Raw genomic sequence first — 17,214 nt, 5'->3', positions numbered from 1 at the left:
CAAAACCCTCATAATGTGTGTCAGCTAGCCCAGTGGTCGGGTGCATAGTCTCCCGGGAATTGTACTGTGACCTGTTCTCAGTAATGCAAAAAGAAAGGAGAGCTCTCAGGGGTGGTCTGCAAAGAGAGTGCACCAAAGGTAAGCACCAAACACCAAATGTGATTAGCATATCAGATTAGTCTTGATTGCCGCCTACAGATCTGGAAGCGAAAAAAAGGCTCAGAAAACGGCGGGGGAAACAGGAAGGTTCTTTCTTCAGTTTCACTTCATCAGTTGCAGGTGAAAGAGCTGTGTGGATGCCTTCGAAGGTATTTTCTCAAGCTGTGGATGTGAGTTTTTGAAATAACATCCCCAGGAAAGACTCACGGCAGCAGGAAGAAGAGGAGGAAATGGCAGCTTCTCAGGTAAGTGTCCTGTCCCAGGTCTGGGAATGTGTCTGCTTTTCTTCCTGAAGTGCCTGGACTGAGAACCTGCAAACCTTTAGTTCTCTGAGTCTAAGTTTTCTCCCTGGGGGATTTGGTGTTGCCTTCTTATTTCCCCCTTTTTTTCTTATAATAGTGAAGAACTGCTCTTTAGATTAACTTCTCCGTTAAATCCCAGAGCCTCCTATCCATTGTTCTGTATCTCGGCTTTCTCTAGAGCATGATGAATTCTCGAAATGAATTAGTGACGTTGAGTTGTTCACTATATGCCCTTTGTGCGAGATCAACACGGGGAGGCACTGGTACCAGAGATCCCCACTGGGATGTGGTCTGGTGTTAGGATCACCGTGAAGTAGGGGAAATGCTGTGATGAATTTACATACGGATGCAGCTTCAGCTCGTTAGAACCGGAGTTACAGATTGTCCTTACAGAGTGAACTCAGTGGTCCACAGTTCTTCAGAAAAGTTTCAGAAATAAAAACGTTGCAGAGACTGCGCTCTATCGATAAGGGAAACTAGCTACTTAAATGTAGTGCAGTTCACTTGAGTGCAGTTCAGTCGCTCCTTCGTGTCCGACTCTTTGCGACGCCATGAATCGCAGCACGCCAGGCCTCCCTGTCCATCACCAGCTCCCGGAATTCACCCAAACTCATGTCCATGGAGCAGGTGATGCCATCCAGGCATCTCATCCTCTGTCGTCCCCTTCTCCTCCTGCCCCCAATCCCTCCCAGCATCAGAGTCTTTTCCAATGAGTCAACTCTTCACATGTGGTGGCCAAAGTATTGGAGTTTCAGCTTTAGCATCAGTCCTTCCAAAATTAGGCCACAGATCAGGAAAGGCATATATGAAGTGAAATCTGCTTATGACACATTCTAAAAGTATTTACTTATTCGGCTGCCCTGGTTCTTCGTTGTGGTAGGTAGGATCTTCAGTCATCCTCGTAATTTTCAGCTTCTTTGATTGTGACATGTAAACTCTTAGCTACAACATGTGGGATCCAGTTTCCTGATCAGGGAAAGAACCAGAGCTCTGTGCATTGGGATCTCAGAGTCTTAGTCACTGGAGCATCACAAACTGCCCAAACTAATATGTTTTAATGATAGATTGAGATCATAGTTTCCATAATAGTGCCAAAATACCCATGCAATGATAATGCATTCCTCCATGTACTTCTTACTCCATGACTCATGTTCACCGGTTTAGGTGTTTCTGTGAGATTCCCATGCTATGAATTTGTTTTTCTCCAGTTGACTTGAACACTCACCTGTGTTTAGCAGAGATACTGGGTTTGAGGAGTGGCGGTTTTCATCCCAAGCCCAGGCCTGATCTTTTCCACTACACTCCATGCTCACATCACAGAGTCTCATCACAGCTTTGTATTTTCCAAAATGTTCACAAGAATCTTATTAGTCCTAATCTATGCTCAACTGTATTAAAATTTAAAATACAGCTCATTGCTGTATTTTAAAATGTATTAAAACTACAGCACATTTTTAATCCATTCATAATTACCTGAGTTTAGTGACAGGAAACTTTTTCTCTCTTCCTCCTAATGAGTATATAGCCCTATTTGAGTGTATGTCTGTACTCAGTGGAGATGAGTTTGACTAGGCTCCGGGAGTTGGTGACTGACAGGAAGCCCTGGGATCCATGGGATCCCAAAGAGGTGGACACGATTGAGCGACTAAACTGAACTGGACTGTATGTATGAAAATATTAGCATGACTTGATCAATTTTCTTTTCTTCTTCTTTTTTTTTTTTTTTTTGGTTAGTTTTTTTTGAAGAACTCTGTGGAAGGCAATGACTACCCAGTCCAGTATTCCTGTTTGGGAATTTCTTGGACAAAGGAACCTGGCAAGTTAGAATCTATGGGGTCACAAGAATTGGACATGACTGAGTGAATGAAACTTTTCTTGTCTTTAGTATTCTTTACAGTTACAAAAACTTCTCTCACCTTTTCTTAGAGCTGTCCCTGTGAATCTGTCATTAGTTAAAATTTCATTAGTTAAAATCTAAAGTAAATAAACTGAAGTAAAGTTTAAGCTCTGCTATTTAATGGCTGTTTGATAAAATATGTGCCAAAAGGTGTAAGAGCACCATTACTGATTTTGTGTTACTTCAAGGGCATCCACCCCCAGCACGACAACTTCCTTCCACCGTGTCAGGAACATAGTGGTTGAGGCCAAACAGAGACCACTGTCACCTGGCCACCGCCTCCCGGATATATTGTACAGCGGATTCCTCAGCCTTCTTCCCTGTCGCTTTCACTTCTTTCCCTTTTTCCCGGGCTGATTTACAGGAGCCTGGGTGTTGCCTCTGAGCCATCCCAAGAGTGCCTTCCAGGTTTCAGGGAATCACCAAATGGTGAGTCACCAGGTTGCTGCAGGGAATCTCTGTCTATCTCTGCCCCTGTCACGTGATGACTTAGCTGCAGGGTTCTCAGCGGTCACCTCACACTGTGGCACACGACTGTTGGGTCAATCGGCCGTTCTGTGCCATTAGTCACTCGGAGAGACCACTGGGGAAAAAGGGATGCCTTTCTGTCAGCCAGTGACTCTCAGTACTCCCATTCTATGGTAGGTAGGCTAAGAGTGGTTTCTGTTATATCCCAGGAGGCTCTCTCATTCTCAACCCTTGGCTACATTGTCAGAAACTGGAAAAGTTTGACCCTCCAAAAGGCCTGGCTCCAATACAAATGGGGGACCCCCAGAAATGGCCTCTGAGTGGCATGCTAGGTTTTGCCAAAAGACGGGAAAGGACTCCGAATTTCCTTCTGTTCTGTTGCCTCCCTGTCTCCTGTCCCTCTCTGTGTCTCTCCATCAGATTTCCTAGATGACCCCTACTCGGCCTTTCATATCCACATGATCTCTAGGAAAGGATTCTGAGGTTCCCTTTGGTCCAGCTCTTTCTTCTATATTCCAAAGCCTGAAGGATCAAAAACTGTCCTAACATTCTGAAGAATCCCCTTCTAAGGAAGCTGATCTCTCAGGTGGAGAGGGAACCAAGCTTCCCCCACTCCTGAACATCCTAAAAAATTCCCTTCTGACTACTCCTGTTTCTCAGGTCTGGGAAGGACCAAGCTTCCCCCACTCCTGCAAATTCCCTTAACCCTTCAGATTCTTCTGATGTTCCAAAGACATCACCTCCCACCAGAGGGGCAGTCCAAAATTTTTATCAGCTGAAAGATCAGAGTCAATTTGAGCATTAGTTGGTCTATATTTTAGCTATAAAACTAAGACTACAGAAAGGAAAGATGACTTTTGACACAGGATGGCCGTGATATTCTTTAGACTCTGGAGAAAACTGGTTAAAATGAAATTTTCTTTCCCTTGGAAACTGCAAAACTGGCTGTTTTTGCATTTGCATTTAAAAACAACTAGCTTGTTAAAAGTCCTGCCTAGAGCAAAGCTTGAAGTTAGGCCTTTCCGTGTCCTTGAAATACACTGTCCACTTTGCCTTAGACCTGACTCAGCCTTGGGCAAATCAGAACTTCAAGCCAAACAAACAAACAAAGAGGGTCAAAGAGATGTTTTAAGTCTCAGGCAGGAAACTATGAGGTCTCTGTCTATTGTCTGGATATATGTATATCTCAGTGTGCACTCTTTTTTTTTTTTTTTTTAATGCTGAAGTTCTAAATGAGTTCTAATTTAATTGGCCTAAAGGAAAGTAAACACTTGCAAATCAGACAATTCTAAGTACAAGTGAAATTAAACTAAATGAATTTCATATTCTCGTGAACTGGGAAATATTCAATATTAAAAATCCAGTATTAATGTTTGTTTGCTAATCTAATGTAGATATGTCGAGGGTCATTAGGCAGAGTATTTTCATTGTGCCTAGGTTTATTATAAGTTAAATATTTTAATATTTTTATATCTGTTACAAGTTTGTCAACCAGCAAAGTACCTCTCGGAGAAGGCAATGGCACCCCACTCCAGTATACTTGCCTGGAAAATCCCATGGATGGAGGAACCTGGATAGGCTGCAGTCCATGGGGTCGCTAAGAGTTAGACACGACTAAGCGCCTTCACTTTCACTTTTCACTTTCCTGCATTGGAGAAGGAAATGGCAACCCACTCCACTGTTCTTGCCTGGAGAATCCCAGGGATGGGGGAGCCTGGTGGACTGCCTTCTATGGGGTCACACAGAGTCGGACAGGACTGAAGTGACTCAGCAGCAAAGTACCTCTAGGAAAGAAAAAAAAAAAAAAAAACCTCAAAGAAAATGTAAAAGAGATAGGAGTTTTCAGAGACACTCTTTTAAGAATAATTATATTTTAGAAATGTCTGTCTAAAACATTCTCTAGATTTTGGTAACCTGAATTTCTGGGGCTGTGCTACACTAACTGATGGAAGTTTATTGACTAGCTAGGTCATTTCCAAATAAAATAAGATTCTGAAACATTCATTACTGAGGACTAACTTCCTCTTACAGAGAAAGTAGAGATTTTGGACTATTCATGAATAATGCTTGATGCCATCCTGAGATGGTCTCTAGAAATTTTTTTATAAAAATTATCACTGGTATTTATGTTCACCAATCTAGAGAACGCTTAAGTTCTTGGTTGCTTAAGGAAAGTAGAATGTGTATTTTCACTAAAGAAGGTATGAGGGATGAAATTACATTTTATGAAGGGAAAAGGAAATAGATCTGACTTACAGCTGGCAGTTTCAGGATGGGAGAACAAAGTCATGGGTACAGAAAGTGGTAAGAATATTTTATGGAAAGTGGACCCCAAGGGAAGAGTTTTGTGCATAAATACAAGTTTTCTTGAGATGTTGAGCTGCCTTTGATACTGGATTTTAAGTTTCTTTACCTCTGAAGGGATCTGTTCTGTTTACCTTTGAAATCTTCATTACTTTGGCTACGTGAATAGTCTCCCTGTGATCTATATGATTGTATCTGACTGAGTGTTATAACCCCTTTTGAAATTTGTCCACAAAACTTCCTAAATAACTTGACTTCTAGCTGACTTTGGAATGCTTCAGAGGGCCCCTGAGACATCCCAGGGAACTATTAAACTACCTGGGTTCACTGGACATGTTACATTACATGGGAAGTGCGGTTGAAGGGGTGACAGATCTCCTCTTATTATGCTGTATGGTGGATGTTACTAATATAGGTATCTTAAAATTACGTGAGTTCATATAGATCTGTGAAGTGAAGTTGCCCACTCCTGTCCGACTCTTTGCGACCCCATGGGGTGTAGCCTATGGGCTCCTCGGTCCATGGGAGTTTCCAGGCAAGAGTGCTAGAGTGGATTGCCGTTTCCTTCCCCAGGGGACCTTCCCGACCCAGGAATCGAACCCAGGTCTCCCTCATTGCAGGCAGACGCTTTACCATCTGAGCCACCAGGGAAGCCCAAATATTTATTTATTTGGCCGCGCCAGATCGTAGTTGCAGCACGCAGGGTCTAGTTGCCCAACCAGGGTTCGAACCTGGGTCCCCTGCCTTGGGAGTTCAGAGTCTTAGCTGCTGGGCCACCAGGGAAGTCACCATAGATCTGATATGCCCTAATTAAATGTGGTCAACTATAATTCTACTTATCCTGTGAACGTGGTACAAGTCACAGCAGTGACCAGGCTACACTGTCAACTGCAGTTTAATCAGATTTAAACATGCCTTCTATGGTTTCACTCTGATGCCTTTGTAAGAATACTGCGACTTCATGATTTATGGAAAAGATTTATCTAAGGTTAACCAATAAACGAGTTTTGTTTGCTATCTGGTAAGCTGGTACCAGACTGGAATTTAGTCGAATCTCTATGTTAATAGAACAAAGTTTTCTTAGAATGCAACTTTCAATAAGAGATTATGAATTTCTTTCCCTTTAAGTGATTTATATTCATTTTTAAAATCTTTTGTTACTTTGGTAAAGTGAATAAGCATTCCTTAAGATTATGGTACATGTAGACAAAGCTCATACTTCTACAAAAATAACCCCTCGTGCTTAGACTTTTGCCATCCTGATGTCCTTAAAACATGGCCATGGTCTGCTTGTCAATCAGGGAATTAAAAATGGGTGAACAATAGCTGTAAATCAAAGAGTCAGGGCTATGGGAAATGCAACATGGCTGCCTGGCTTTTCTGGGCTCCCTGACAAACCTCATTTTTATTTGATGGGTTAAAGCCTTCCCTGGCTACAGGGTTAATACCCTCATAATGCAAAAATTATGTTTCACTGAATATTAACTTTTTTTCATTGCTAAAGTAAGTTTCTAGTTTTGTTAATTAAAGTCTAGTGTTCACTAAGATTCACTTCTGAGATAGTTCCTTCTTATGTTATATTTCTAAAAGATTTAATTGTGTTATTAAAAAGGATACTCTTAAGTTTGTTTCTAAAGCTAATCTCAGTAAGCAATCTTCAGATAAAGAATAGATGCTCCGTGATATACAGCAGGAGATTACCATCTGGCTAGTCATTTAACAAGGCAAGTCAGATGACCTGGAGTATACTGGGCTCTACCTAATGAAAGTTCTTGACCTTTCCTTCTTACTTAGTCCTGACTAATAACTGCTAGCTCTAGCTATATTATTTTCTATGTCGCTTGTTTCAGAAGATTGATTCTTACGTTACTCAATGTGTGGCTGGGCCTGTGATAAAATGCTGATATGCAGCTCCACATGCTATCAATGATTGTAATAATGTAACTCTAGATATGGGAAGAAGGAAGAAAAGGGACTATTTTCCTGGACCAAGAGGCTAGTTAGACAGGGATGGTCCAGAGATTTTGCTACTCACAAGGCCTGCTCTAGAAACAGCACATTGAGTGGCCTATCAATGGATCCTTCCCTAGACCTGGGAATGAGCCTTCCCAGTGCTGCACGATACAATGGCCAAAAAATGCCCCCAGAGCATGGTCAAATATGTGGTATGAAGGGACCTTGCCGACTGGACTCTGCCAAAGATGACATCATGATAACTGTAAGCTCCTGATTTTCAACACCCTGCAAAAGGAGTTCAGAGTAGAGATCAAAAATAAGGCACTCTACTCTGGGAAAAACCCAGAACTCGCCTTCCAAGAGTGAGATGTTTTCAGGTAAAGATTTTATGAGCCCCAATTCTGGCTTCTTCTCGTACCTAGAGAAACACTAACGTCACGAACCAATGTCCAGTCCTGGTTTTCCTGGCTAGCCCCTGAGCAGCTTTTGTACTTCTCTTCATCTTTGGCCCATGTACCTTTAACTTTCTTGTACAGTTTGTTTCTTCTAAAATAGCACAAGTTTCCAAGTGGTCCTGCAAGAATATTCCCTGACCAACACCTAGACAATGCTGAAACAAGTCACCTTATGATTCCATGGACTCTCATCTCCCTCCATAAATGCTCCGTGACAGAGTAGGCAAAGGAAACCCAGAGCCCCATGGCACCTCTGTTAAGCCTGAAGAAGCCAGAGTGGTCTTTGCCCCCTTTTCCTTGAAACTGGATTCCCAAATATGAGAAGGGAAATGGGTAGATAGTAAGACGTGAGCAGGGTATCAACAAGGGCCAAAGAATTGGCCCTAAAATAAAGAGGGAGATATGTGGTCACCCAGGGACTAAAGAGCAGATAAAACCAAGGAGGGTCTTGGAATGCAGGAATGAAAAAAAAAGACGCTTAGCAACTTTCTCTCCCCCATGTTGTAACTGTTGGTGGATTTCAGGTCCTCCTGAGCAGTATAAACGGTCTCCCCTCCTACCCCATAAGCAGAAAATGTCTTTCTTACTCTTCTCCCACCCAGTATATGTGCCTCATCCATTCAGCAAATGATCCGCAAGACCCCTATCACACTCCTTGTACCCTGGCTATGAGTGGACTAAGGACCCCTGTTCAACATCTGTTCTCATTTGTGCTGGCCTGCTCTTCTAACAGCGTCCCCCATTCTAATAAACTTTACTTCCCTCTCATTTTGTCTCAAGTCTGGAAATTCTTTTCCAACACGATCCCAGACCACAAGAAAGGTTACTATCTTATTAGACCTGTTGAAGTCTGTAAAACAAAGTTCCAACTTAAGTATGAATTCTTACCTTAGTATTCTGTTTCATTGGGGTTCAAAATCCTCATTCATCAAGCAGAATTTTCAACATTACTAACTCAAATAACCTTGCTAAAAATGTGGCACTTTGGCCCCACTTCAGAACTCTTGGTTAAGAATACATTAAAAAAAAAAAAAATTCCTGTTTCTTTGATAAACAATTTATACTATGTCACACGAGTAGAACACTGAAGAATAAATATGCTGATGCTGCCCTGATTATTTTATAATTGCTCTTTCAGATGAGAGTAGTTTCTCTAATGGCTTGTGGATCATCACTCATCCTCTTTTGTTCACATTAGAAATTGGGTAGAAAGGAGTACTGTGTCAAAAATATATTTTGCAATACCAGCCAAGCCACTAAATCATGACCAGGACTCTGATCTTTCCCTTTTCATCTTGGATCACATAAGGAAGACTTCTCACGGCCTACTGGCATCTGTACTGTGTATTTCAGGGACCGCTGATGTTCCAGGATGTGGCCATAGACTTCACTCAAGAGGAGTGGGAATGCCTGGACCTCAGTCAGCGGGAATTGTACAGGGATGTGATGTTAGAGAACTATGGGAACCTGGCCTCCTTGGGTGAGGATAACTGCCTTCCAGAATCCCTTATCTACCCACTGAGTTTTAGTTCCGTCATGTCAAGAATGTCTTCTGAAATGTTCTGCTTCCCACAGTAGTTTCAGATCTCTGCTTTCTAGGGCAAAAATGGGTATTTGTGAGTTTAGAAAGAAAGGGGATGATTCATGATGAGTCGTTATGCTGGTGAAGTTTTTCTTCCTTGATGTACTCTGCCTCCTTCCTTCTAGGTTCGTGGTAATTGTGTAAGTTCTGTGGTATTAAATAGTTGTACCCTCTCTTAATCTCACATTGACACTACTTACTTTTGCCTTAGTACTACTTGACCAGAATCTCAGGATCTGATTGTTAGGTGTGTGTTAGTATTGTATAGCTACTGTGAATAAAGTATTTAAGAAAATCGTTTTCTAGAACAAAATGTGTTCTTGTCTCACGGGAATACATATTGGATTCGATACTGATGAATCTCTAACAACACAAATATTCCTTTCTCTGATAAATAGGGCTTGTCTCTAAGCTGGACCTGGTCACCTTTCTGGAGCAATTAGAGGATCCCAGGAATATAAGGAGAATGGGGACAACAGCCATTTACCCAGGTAGGTATGAATGGTTGGAGATGATGACTCAGATGAGAGGTCCAAGGAGCAGGGAGGAACTCATCCTTCATCACATGGTTTTGGAAGATTTACTTCAATTGAAATGGTTTTCAGAAATCTGGGTTTGTGTCTGCTACTATCATAATGATGTATCACCTGTCCCATTCTGTCTCTTAAATCATTCATGAATTTATCTCTAGTGATTACTTTTCTCCATCACAGTGTGACCTAAAAGTCTCCTCGTGCCTTGTGACAAACTGCATTCATTCATTGTTCTTCAATTTCTTGGGGCCCTAGGAAAACTCTGCCCATTTCTGAGTAACTGTATGACAGTCCTTTTAAAGTTTCCTTCTATCTCTAGACAGAAATGTGGGAGTGGAATGGTAGACAAACTGCCAAACTTCTAGGAATACTAGGGACAGGTTTTTGTTCTCTGATTCATAATTTCCTATCCACTGGGAGTGACACATAGGACCTTCTAAATACATTTCAAATTCAAGTAATTTTTCACTTCAGAAAGCAAAACCTCGTGACAATGAAAGAATACACATCTCAAGTTGACTTCAAAGTTTCTCTTTTCCTTATATGATCTCATATTAAATATCTTTAGTGGATTTGCCCCAATTCTAACATGCTAAAATACGTTATTCTGTTATGTCATAGAATTTTAAAATAAATTGACATAAAATCTTAGCACATTTTCCACTATATTGTTAATGGTTGATGCAAACTATGATAATTTTTATATTATATAAAGAAATATTTTTTAAGAGTTCTAATTGGAATATAGCTGTTTTCCAATTTTATACTCCTATACAGCAAAGAGAATCAATTATACATATCCATTCAGTTCCACAGCTCTCTGAGTCTGCGATCATGATCTGCAGCAAGGCAGGCTTCCCTGTCCATCACCAACTCCCAGAGCCTGCTCAAACTCATGTCCATCAAGTCCAGGATGCATCCAACCATCTCATCCTCTATTGTCCCCTTCTCTCATCTTCAATCTTTGCTAGCATCAGGGTCTTTCTCAGTGGGTCAGTTCTTCACATCAGGTGGCCAGAGTATCGGAGCTTCAGCTTCACCATGTCCTTCCAATGAATATTCAGGACTGATTTCCTTTAGGATGGAGTGGTGTGGTCTTCTTGTAGTCCAAGGGACTCTCAAGAGTCTTCTCCAACACCACAGTTCAAAAGCATCAATTCTTTGGTGCTCAGCTTTCTTCATCGTCCAGCTCTCACATCCATACATGACTACTGGAAAAACCATGGCTTTGACTAGATGGACCTTTGTCAGCAAAGTAATGATTCTGCTTTTTAACATGCTGCCTAGGTTGGTCACAGTTTTTCTTCCAAGGAGGAAGAGTCTTCTACTTTCATGGCTGTAGTCACCATCTACAATGATTTAGGAACCCCCAAAAATAAGGTCTATCACTGCTTCCACTGTTTCTCCCACCGATTGTGATGAAATGACCTGACCAGTGCCATGATCTTCGTTTTTTGAAGGTTGAGTTTGAAGCCACCTTTTCACCCTCTCTCAGTTTCACCAAGAGACTCCTCAATTCCTCTTCACTTTCTGCTATAAGGGTGGTGTCATCTGTATGTCTGAGATTATGGACATTTCTCCCTGAAATCTTGATTCCAATTTGTGCTTCATCCAACCCGGTATGTCACATGATGTACTGTGCAGGCTGACACAGTACATAAGCAGGCTGACAATATACAGGCTTGACGTACTCCTTTCCCCATTTGGAATCAGTCCGTTGTCACATGTCCAGTTCTCACTGTTGCTTCTTGACATGCATACAGGTTTCCCAGGAGGCAGGTAATGTAGTCTGGTGTTCCCATCTCTTTCAGAATTTTCCACAGTTTCTTGTGATCCACGCAATCAAAGCTGTGGTGTAGTCAATACAGCAGATGTAGTTGTTTTTCCAGAACTCTCTTGCTTTTTACATGATCCAAGGGATGCTGGCAATTTGATCTCTGGTTCCTCTGCCATTTCTAAATCCAGCTTCAAGAGCTGGAAGCTCTGGGTTCATGTATAGTTAAAGCCTGGCTTGGAGAATTTTGAGCCTTTGCTACTGTTTGAAATGAGGGAAATTGTGTAGTAGTTTGAGCGTTCTTTGGCATTGCCTTTCTTTGTGATTGGAATGAAAACTGACCTTTTCCTGTCCTGAGGCCAATGCTGAGTTTTCCAAATTTGCTGGCTTATCGAGTGCAGAACGTTAGCACTATCATCGTTTAGGACTTCAAACAGCTCAGCTGGAGTTCCATCACGTGCACTAGCTTTTTTGGTCGTCATGCCTTCCAAGGCCGACTTGACTTTGGACGTCAGGATGTCTGTTACTAGGTGAGTGATTATACCATTGTGGTGATCTCAGTCATTAAGATCTTTTTTGTGTATAGTTCTTCCATGTATTCCAGCCACCTTCTCTTAATATCTTTTGCTTCTTTTAGGTCCATCCCGTTTCTGTCCTTTATTCTTCCCATCTTTGCATGAAATAGTCCCAGTACCTCTATTTTTCTTAAAGAGATCTCTAGTCTTTACTGTTCTATTGATCTCCTTCCCATTTAGGTCCCACAGAGCAATGAGTAGACTTCCCTGTTTCAGTCATAGTTTTAAAGTCTCTCTTCTTTTTTAATTTCTTAAAACTAGTACTGTATTAAGTTTATCTTATTTGTTTTCAGCTTCCTCATACATTTTCTATGTGTCCTCTGTTTCTGGTTAGTTCTCTGTCACTATCACTTATGATTTGTAGATTGAAACATCTAATAGGCCATTCTCAGAAACATGTGTGGGAAGAAGTGGAATTAAAAATTCATGGCACCTAGGATTTCTGAAAGTGAGTGTTTGGTGTCTCCACTTAAGATGACTAAAAGCAAGAATTAATCATTAGATTGCCTATCACCTCTTAATTCAGTGGTCCTTGGGGGTTTTCATCTTGTTTCTTCCCCTATAATGTATTTCTGTGCCATCTCATTTTGTCCAGCGTTCTGTTTGTGGTCTCTGTTTTGACGGGTTCAGGAACCTAGTTAGTCTTCCTTCTGGTATCTGTCCCTTGGTGGGTGAGGTTGGTCCAGACGTTTGTGCCCTTATCCTCTCTTGATCATTTCCTTGATTCCTGGTAACTGTGACCAGAGCCCACCGGGAATATTCAGGGCTGTTGTCCCCTTGTTCTGTGGGTGTTACTGCCCTCTTTCTGTTGGTGCCTGCTCCCTGCGTGGTGGAATAGGGCCCCCAGATCTGATTCTTAGCTGTGATTCTCATCTGTGGTACCAGGCTGCTGGGACTGGAGCACACGCACTGGCAGAGAAGTCACTAAGTATTACTCTTGTGGGGATGTTCACCTCAGGGTGTGCCCTGTTGTGCCCTCTCCTGCATTCTGCAAGCTCTCATGTTATGTAGTGCTGGCACTGCTCTTGGCCCCACCCTAACCGAGGGCATGATGGCCCGTGGCCCTGTGGTCTCTCAGATGTTGTTTTTACAGGGTCACCAGCGTAGATTCAGTGAAGTCAGGTCCTGGGATAGCATTCAACGTGGAGCTGGAGCCACTGTGGTGTTATGGGGCAGCTCAGGCTCTGTCCTGGCCCAGCCCCTTTGTGTGGGAGCCCACAAAGTGTACAGCTGCCAAAGCTACACCTGCCATGAATGAGAGAGCCCTGGTATTTGATTCAGATGCTCCGTAGGGGCTAAGGTTACAAAGCCGATTGTGAGTGTAAGACCATGGCTTGTGTTGCTGGGAGGAGAGGTTTCATCTTTTCTTCTTAATCCCTGGGGTTCAGCTGTACTTTCAGCTCCTTCTTTGTGTGTGGCCAACTCACAGGTTCTGCTCTTGAGGCTGCCCCAGAGCACAGGGGTCTGTTGATTGTCGATGGGGGAGGCCATGGCTGGGGGATCAAATGACCTACATGGGTGGAGTTCTTCGAAGTCCCTGCTGAGCAGGGGCCGGTCTAAGGGACAAGGGATGCAATGGTCTTCCTGGTTGGGCATCACTCACCAATGGCGCTCTGTTCTCTGGTGGTTCAGGCTTCGACCACAAGCATCCCGTTTGCAGAGCTCCTCCCTCACTCCCATCACTTCAGGCTGTTTCCTCACAGCCAACAGCAGTCGTCTGCCTCAATCTGCTCTCCAAACCCCACCTTTCAGCACCCAGCTCTTGTCTACATTGGTGGAAAAGCCTCTAAGGCTGGATGGGCAAGGCTGAGGTCAGTACCCTGTGTGCAGGTCTCACTCTGTCCTGCTGCCACACGCTGGTTGCTGTGTTCTTTTCCCACAGAGAATGAGGCTCTCCTTCTGTCCAGACTGAGCTCCCCCAGTGAGGGGCTTCCCGGGATATGGAGACCTCTCCTCACTTTCATCTCCCCACAGGGTTGCAAGCCCCAACGCACTTCCTCTCCTCTTCCTTTTCCTTCTTCCTGCTCTCCTCTTCCTTTTGTCCTACCGAGCTCAGCAGGAATCTTTCTTGTCTTTTCAGATTTCCAAGGGCCTCTGCTAGTGTTTAGCTGGGCTCTGTGAGAATTGTTCCAGTTCTCATTCATTTGTGGAGAGAGAGATGAGCTCCACATCTGCCTAAGCCTCAGGCATCTTGATCCTTGGGTCTCTATTTTACTTTTAAACTAGCGATGGTCATCAATTTTCTCTAAATCTTTAAAGAGATTCACTGAGAATAGCAGGGACAATTACTTGTTATTTGTTATCTTTCAGCTATGTCTCCACAAGATACCCAGGATTTGATGCCGAAGAATCCAGCATTAGAAGGTCTATTCCCCAAAGCCAACGTAAGAATATATCAAACATTTCACCTTGGAAACTTAAATTTAATGAAAGACAGGGTATATACGAGGGTAAATGAAGGACAGAGAGGATGTTTATATGGACATAAAGAAATGGAGACAGTTATACATAATGCTAATGTTACTGGAAAAATAAATGATCAACGTGCGTCAAATTGGGAAAAACACCAAGTTCAGTCTTCAACGTCGACTGAGAAATGTAAGTTTTTAAGAAAAGATGTCCCTCCTTTTTTGAAACATACATGTTCTCTAAAAAGGAACATGGAAAACCTGAAAGGTAATCTAGTCTCTACTGCAAAAACTGATTCAGATAATTCGGAACGTAGGCTTCGACTAAACATGCATTCAAGCATGTCTGAATACCTACAATTTAACAATGAGAGGTCAAATTCACAATTTAATCAATTTGAGGGATCCGTGAGCAGGGGGTCATTTTTCTTCCCACAAGAGATATTTTCTTTCCATTTCAAGGTGTATAATGTTGCTGATAATGGAAGAGACGCCCTCCAGCCATCATTGTTCTGTACATATCGTGATATGGTTAATACACAGGAGCTTTCCATGTATAATAAAATGAGTCAGGCCTTAAGGAAGAGCTCCAGCTCCAATAATTACCGGAGTATTTATGGTGGAGTGAGAAGGTATTCAGACAGTGAAACTGGGTATACGGTTGAAGGAGACTCAAACCTTATGAAACATCAGGAACCTGAATCTTCAAACAAGGACTCTAAAAGTAAGACATTTAGAAATACCTTTGATCAAATGGCACATTTTTCTCTAGATAAGAGTACTTGTAGTAAAGAGAGGACTTGTCATGAATATGGTAAGGTTTCTAATCAGTCTTCAGAAGTTATTCAACAGCAGACTGTTCAGAATCCACAGAAAGAAAACAAGGGTAATGTATGTGGGAATGTCTTCAGTAAAGCATCCAATCTAAGTAAACATAGGAAAATCCATACAGGAAGGAAACCTTTCAAATGTACAGATTGTAGCAAAGCGTTTAACCGTCGTTCACATCTTACTCAACATCAGCGAATTCACACTGGAGAGAAACCTTATAAATGTATAGAATGTGGCAAAGCCTTTCCTTACAGTTCAAGTCTTATTGAACATCAGCGGATTCATACCGGAGAGAGACCTTATAAATGTACAGAATGTAGTGTAGCCTTTGTCTGTTCCTCACATCTAACCTATCATCAGCGAATTCATACTGGAGAGAAGCCTTATAAATGTAAAGAATGTAACAAAGCCTTTCATAGTCGCTTACTTCTTGCTCGACATCAGCGAATTCATTCTGGGGTGAGACCTTATAAATGTAAAGAGTGTAACAAAGCCTTTTTTCACCCCTCAAATCGTACTCAACATGAGCGAATTCATACTGGAGAGAGACCTTATAAATGTAAAGAGTGTAACAAAGCCTTTATTCGGCGCTCACATCTTACTAAACATCAGCAAATTCATACTGGAGAGAGGCCTTATAAATGTGAAGAATGCAACAAAACCTTTATCCTTCACTCACATGTTACCCAACATCAAAGAATTCATACTGGAGAGAGGCCTTATAAATGTAAAGAATGTAACAAAGCCTTTTTTCACTGCTCAAATCTTACTCGACACCAGCGAATTCATTCTGGGGAGAAACCTTATAAATGTAAAGAGTGTAACAAAGCCTTTAATCTAAAGTCATATCTAACCTATCATCAGCGAATTCATACTGGAGAGAGACCTTATAAATGTACAGCATGTGGCAAAGCCTTTTGTCAGAGTGGTCATCTCAGTAAACATCTGAGAACACACACTGGAGAGATACCCTAGTAATGGAACAAGTGATGGAAGAGAATTGTCCTAAACATGCATCAGAAAACACAAGAGTTTATACGAGAAACCTATGGAGATGATGTAACAAGTATGTAGAAAGGTATTTAATCAAAAGTTAAATCAAAATAAATATCAGAGATTGCATACTAGAAGGCATTTCATCAGTCCTCTTTTCTGAAGTTTCTCTGAAGGAGAATGACTGTAGGGAGTACTCCATAGTTAAAACACATAGAAAACGGATATATTAGCATAAATCGTGAGATGAAGGTTGATGGTTAGAAAGTTACAATTCTTAGTAATGTATGTATGCTTGTTAATAATGACATGATTTGAGATTATTTGAAGTGAATGTTATTAAGCCCTCAAATCATCCATACTATGCTTTCTTTCTAGTGTGTTTGCAGACACAGATTTTTGATGGTTTATTAAAGATTAGCCTTTTATATTGTGTTGCAACCATTTCTATCTATCCTCCATTAGAAGATGAAGGATACCGTACTGTAAAATGGACAATGACCATCTAAATGGAGGTGTTTGGCATTGATGTGAAATATCTGGAGGTTGCCATGATACAGTGATCATTGAATCTTTCCATGTTGTAAAGTAAGCAGAAGTCGATTGTAAGGTTTCAAGAATAATATCCTTGATTTTAAGGAGAACACAATGACAGTTCACTGCAATATTGATGTATCTTTATAATATCAACACAGGTCATGATTACTACTTGACACTGTTGAAATAAACACAGCTTTTGTGATAACCTCGAAATGTATTAGAAACTCTTCCTTGAAAAGGCATGGAATTAGTGTATACCATGCTTGCTAAGTGCTTCCTAGCCTTTGTTTGGTAAGCCATAAAAATCACAAGTCTCACATCATTATAACAGAGAAATGAATATCTTTCTCTGTACTTTTGATCTGTGCTTAATCATGGATCATGCCGTGGATTCTAAAAGGTTTTATTTCAACTATGTGTACAATTAATACATGGTA

The 17,214-nt window shown here is 41.6% G+C and overlaps 1 protein-coding gene across 1 annotated transcript; it reads left to right on the top strand.

Annotated features, from left to right (window-relative positions):
* Positions 1-7,256: 7,256 nt before the first annotated feature.
* On the top strand, positions 7,257-16,352 carry LOC133229467 (zinc finger protein 383-like). The gene is made up of 4 exons (XM_061385834.1): positions 7,257-7,295; positions 8,895-9,021; positions 9,522-9,614; positions 14,316-16,352. Exons 1-4 carry the CDS (start codon positions 7,257-7,259, stop codon positions 16,217-16,219), a joined length of 2,163 nt encoding a protein of 720 aa, XP_061241818.1. The 3' UTR covers positions 16,220-16,352.
* Positions 16,353-17,214: the final 862 nt, after the last annotated feature.

Source organism: Bos javanicus, chromosome 18, assembly GCF_032452875.1.
Source record: "Bos javanicus breed banteng chromosome 18, ARS-OSU_banteng_1.0, whole genome shotgun sequence".
NCBI classification, from domain to species: domain Eukaryota; kingdom Metazoa; phylum Chordata; class Mammalia; order Artiodactyla; family Bovidae; genus Bos; species Bos javanicus.
This window is presented reverse-complemented; position numbering and strand designations above follow the sequence as displayed.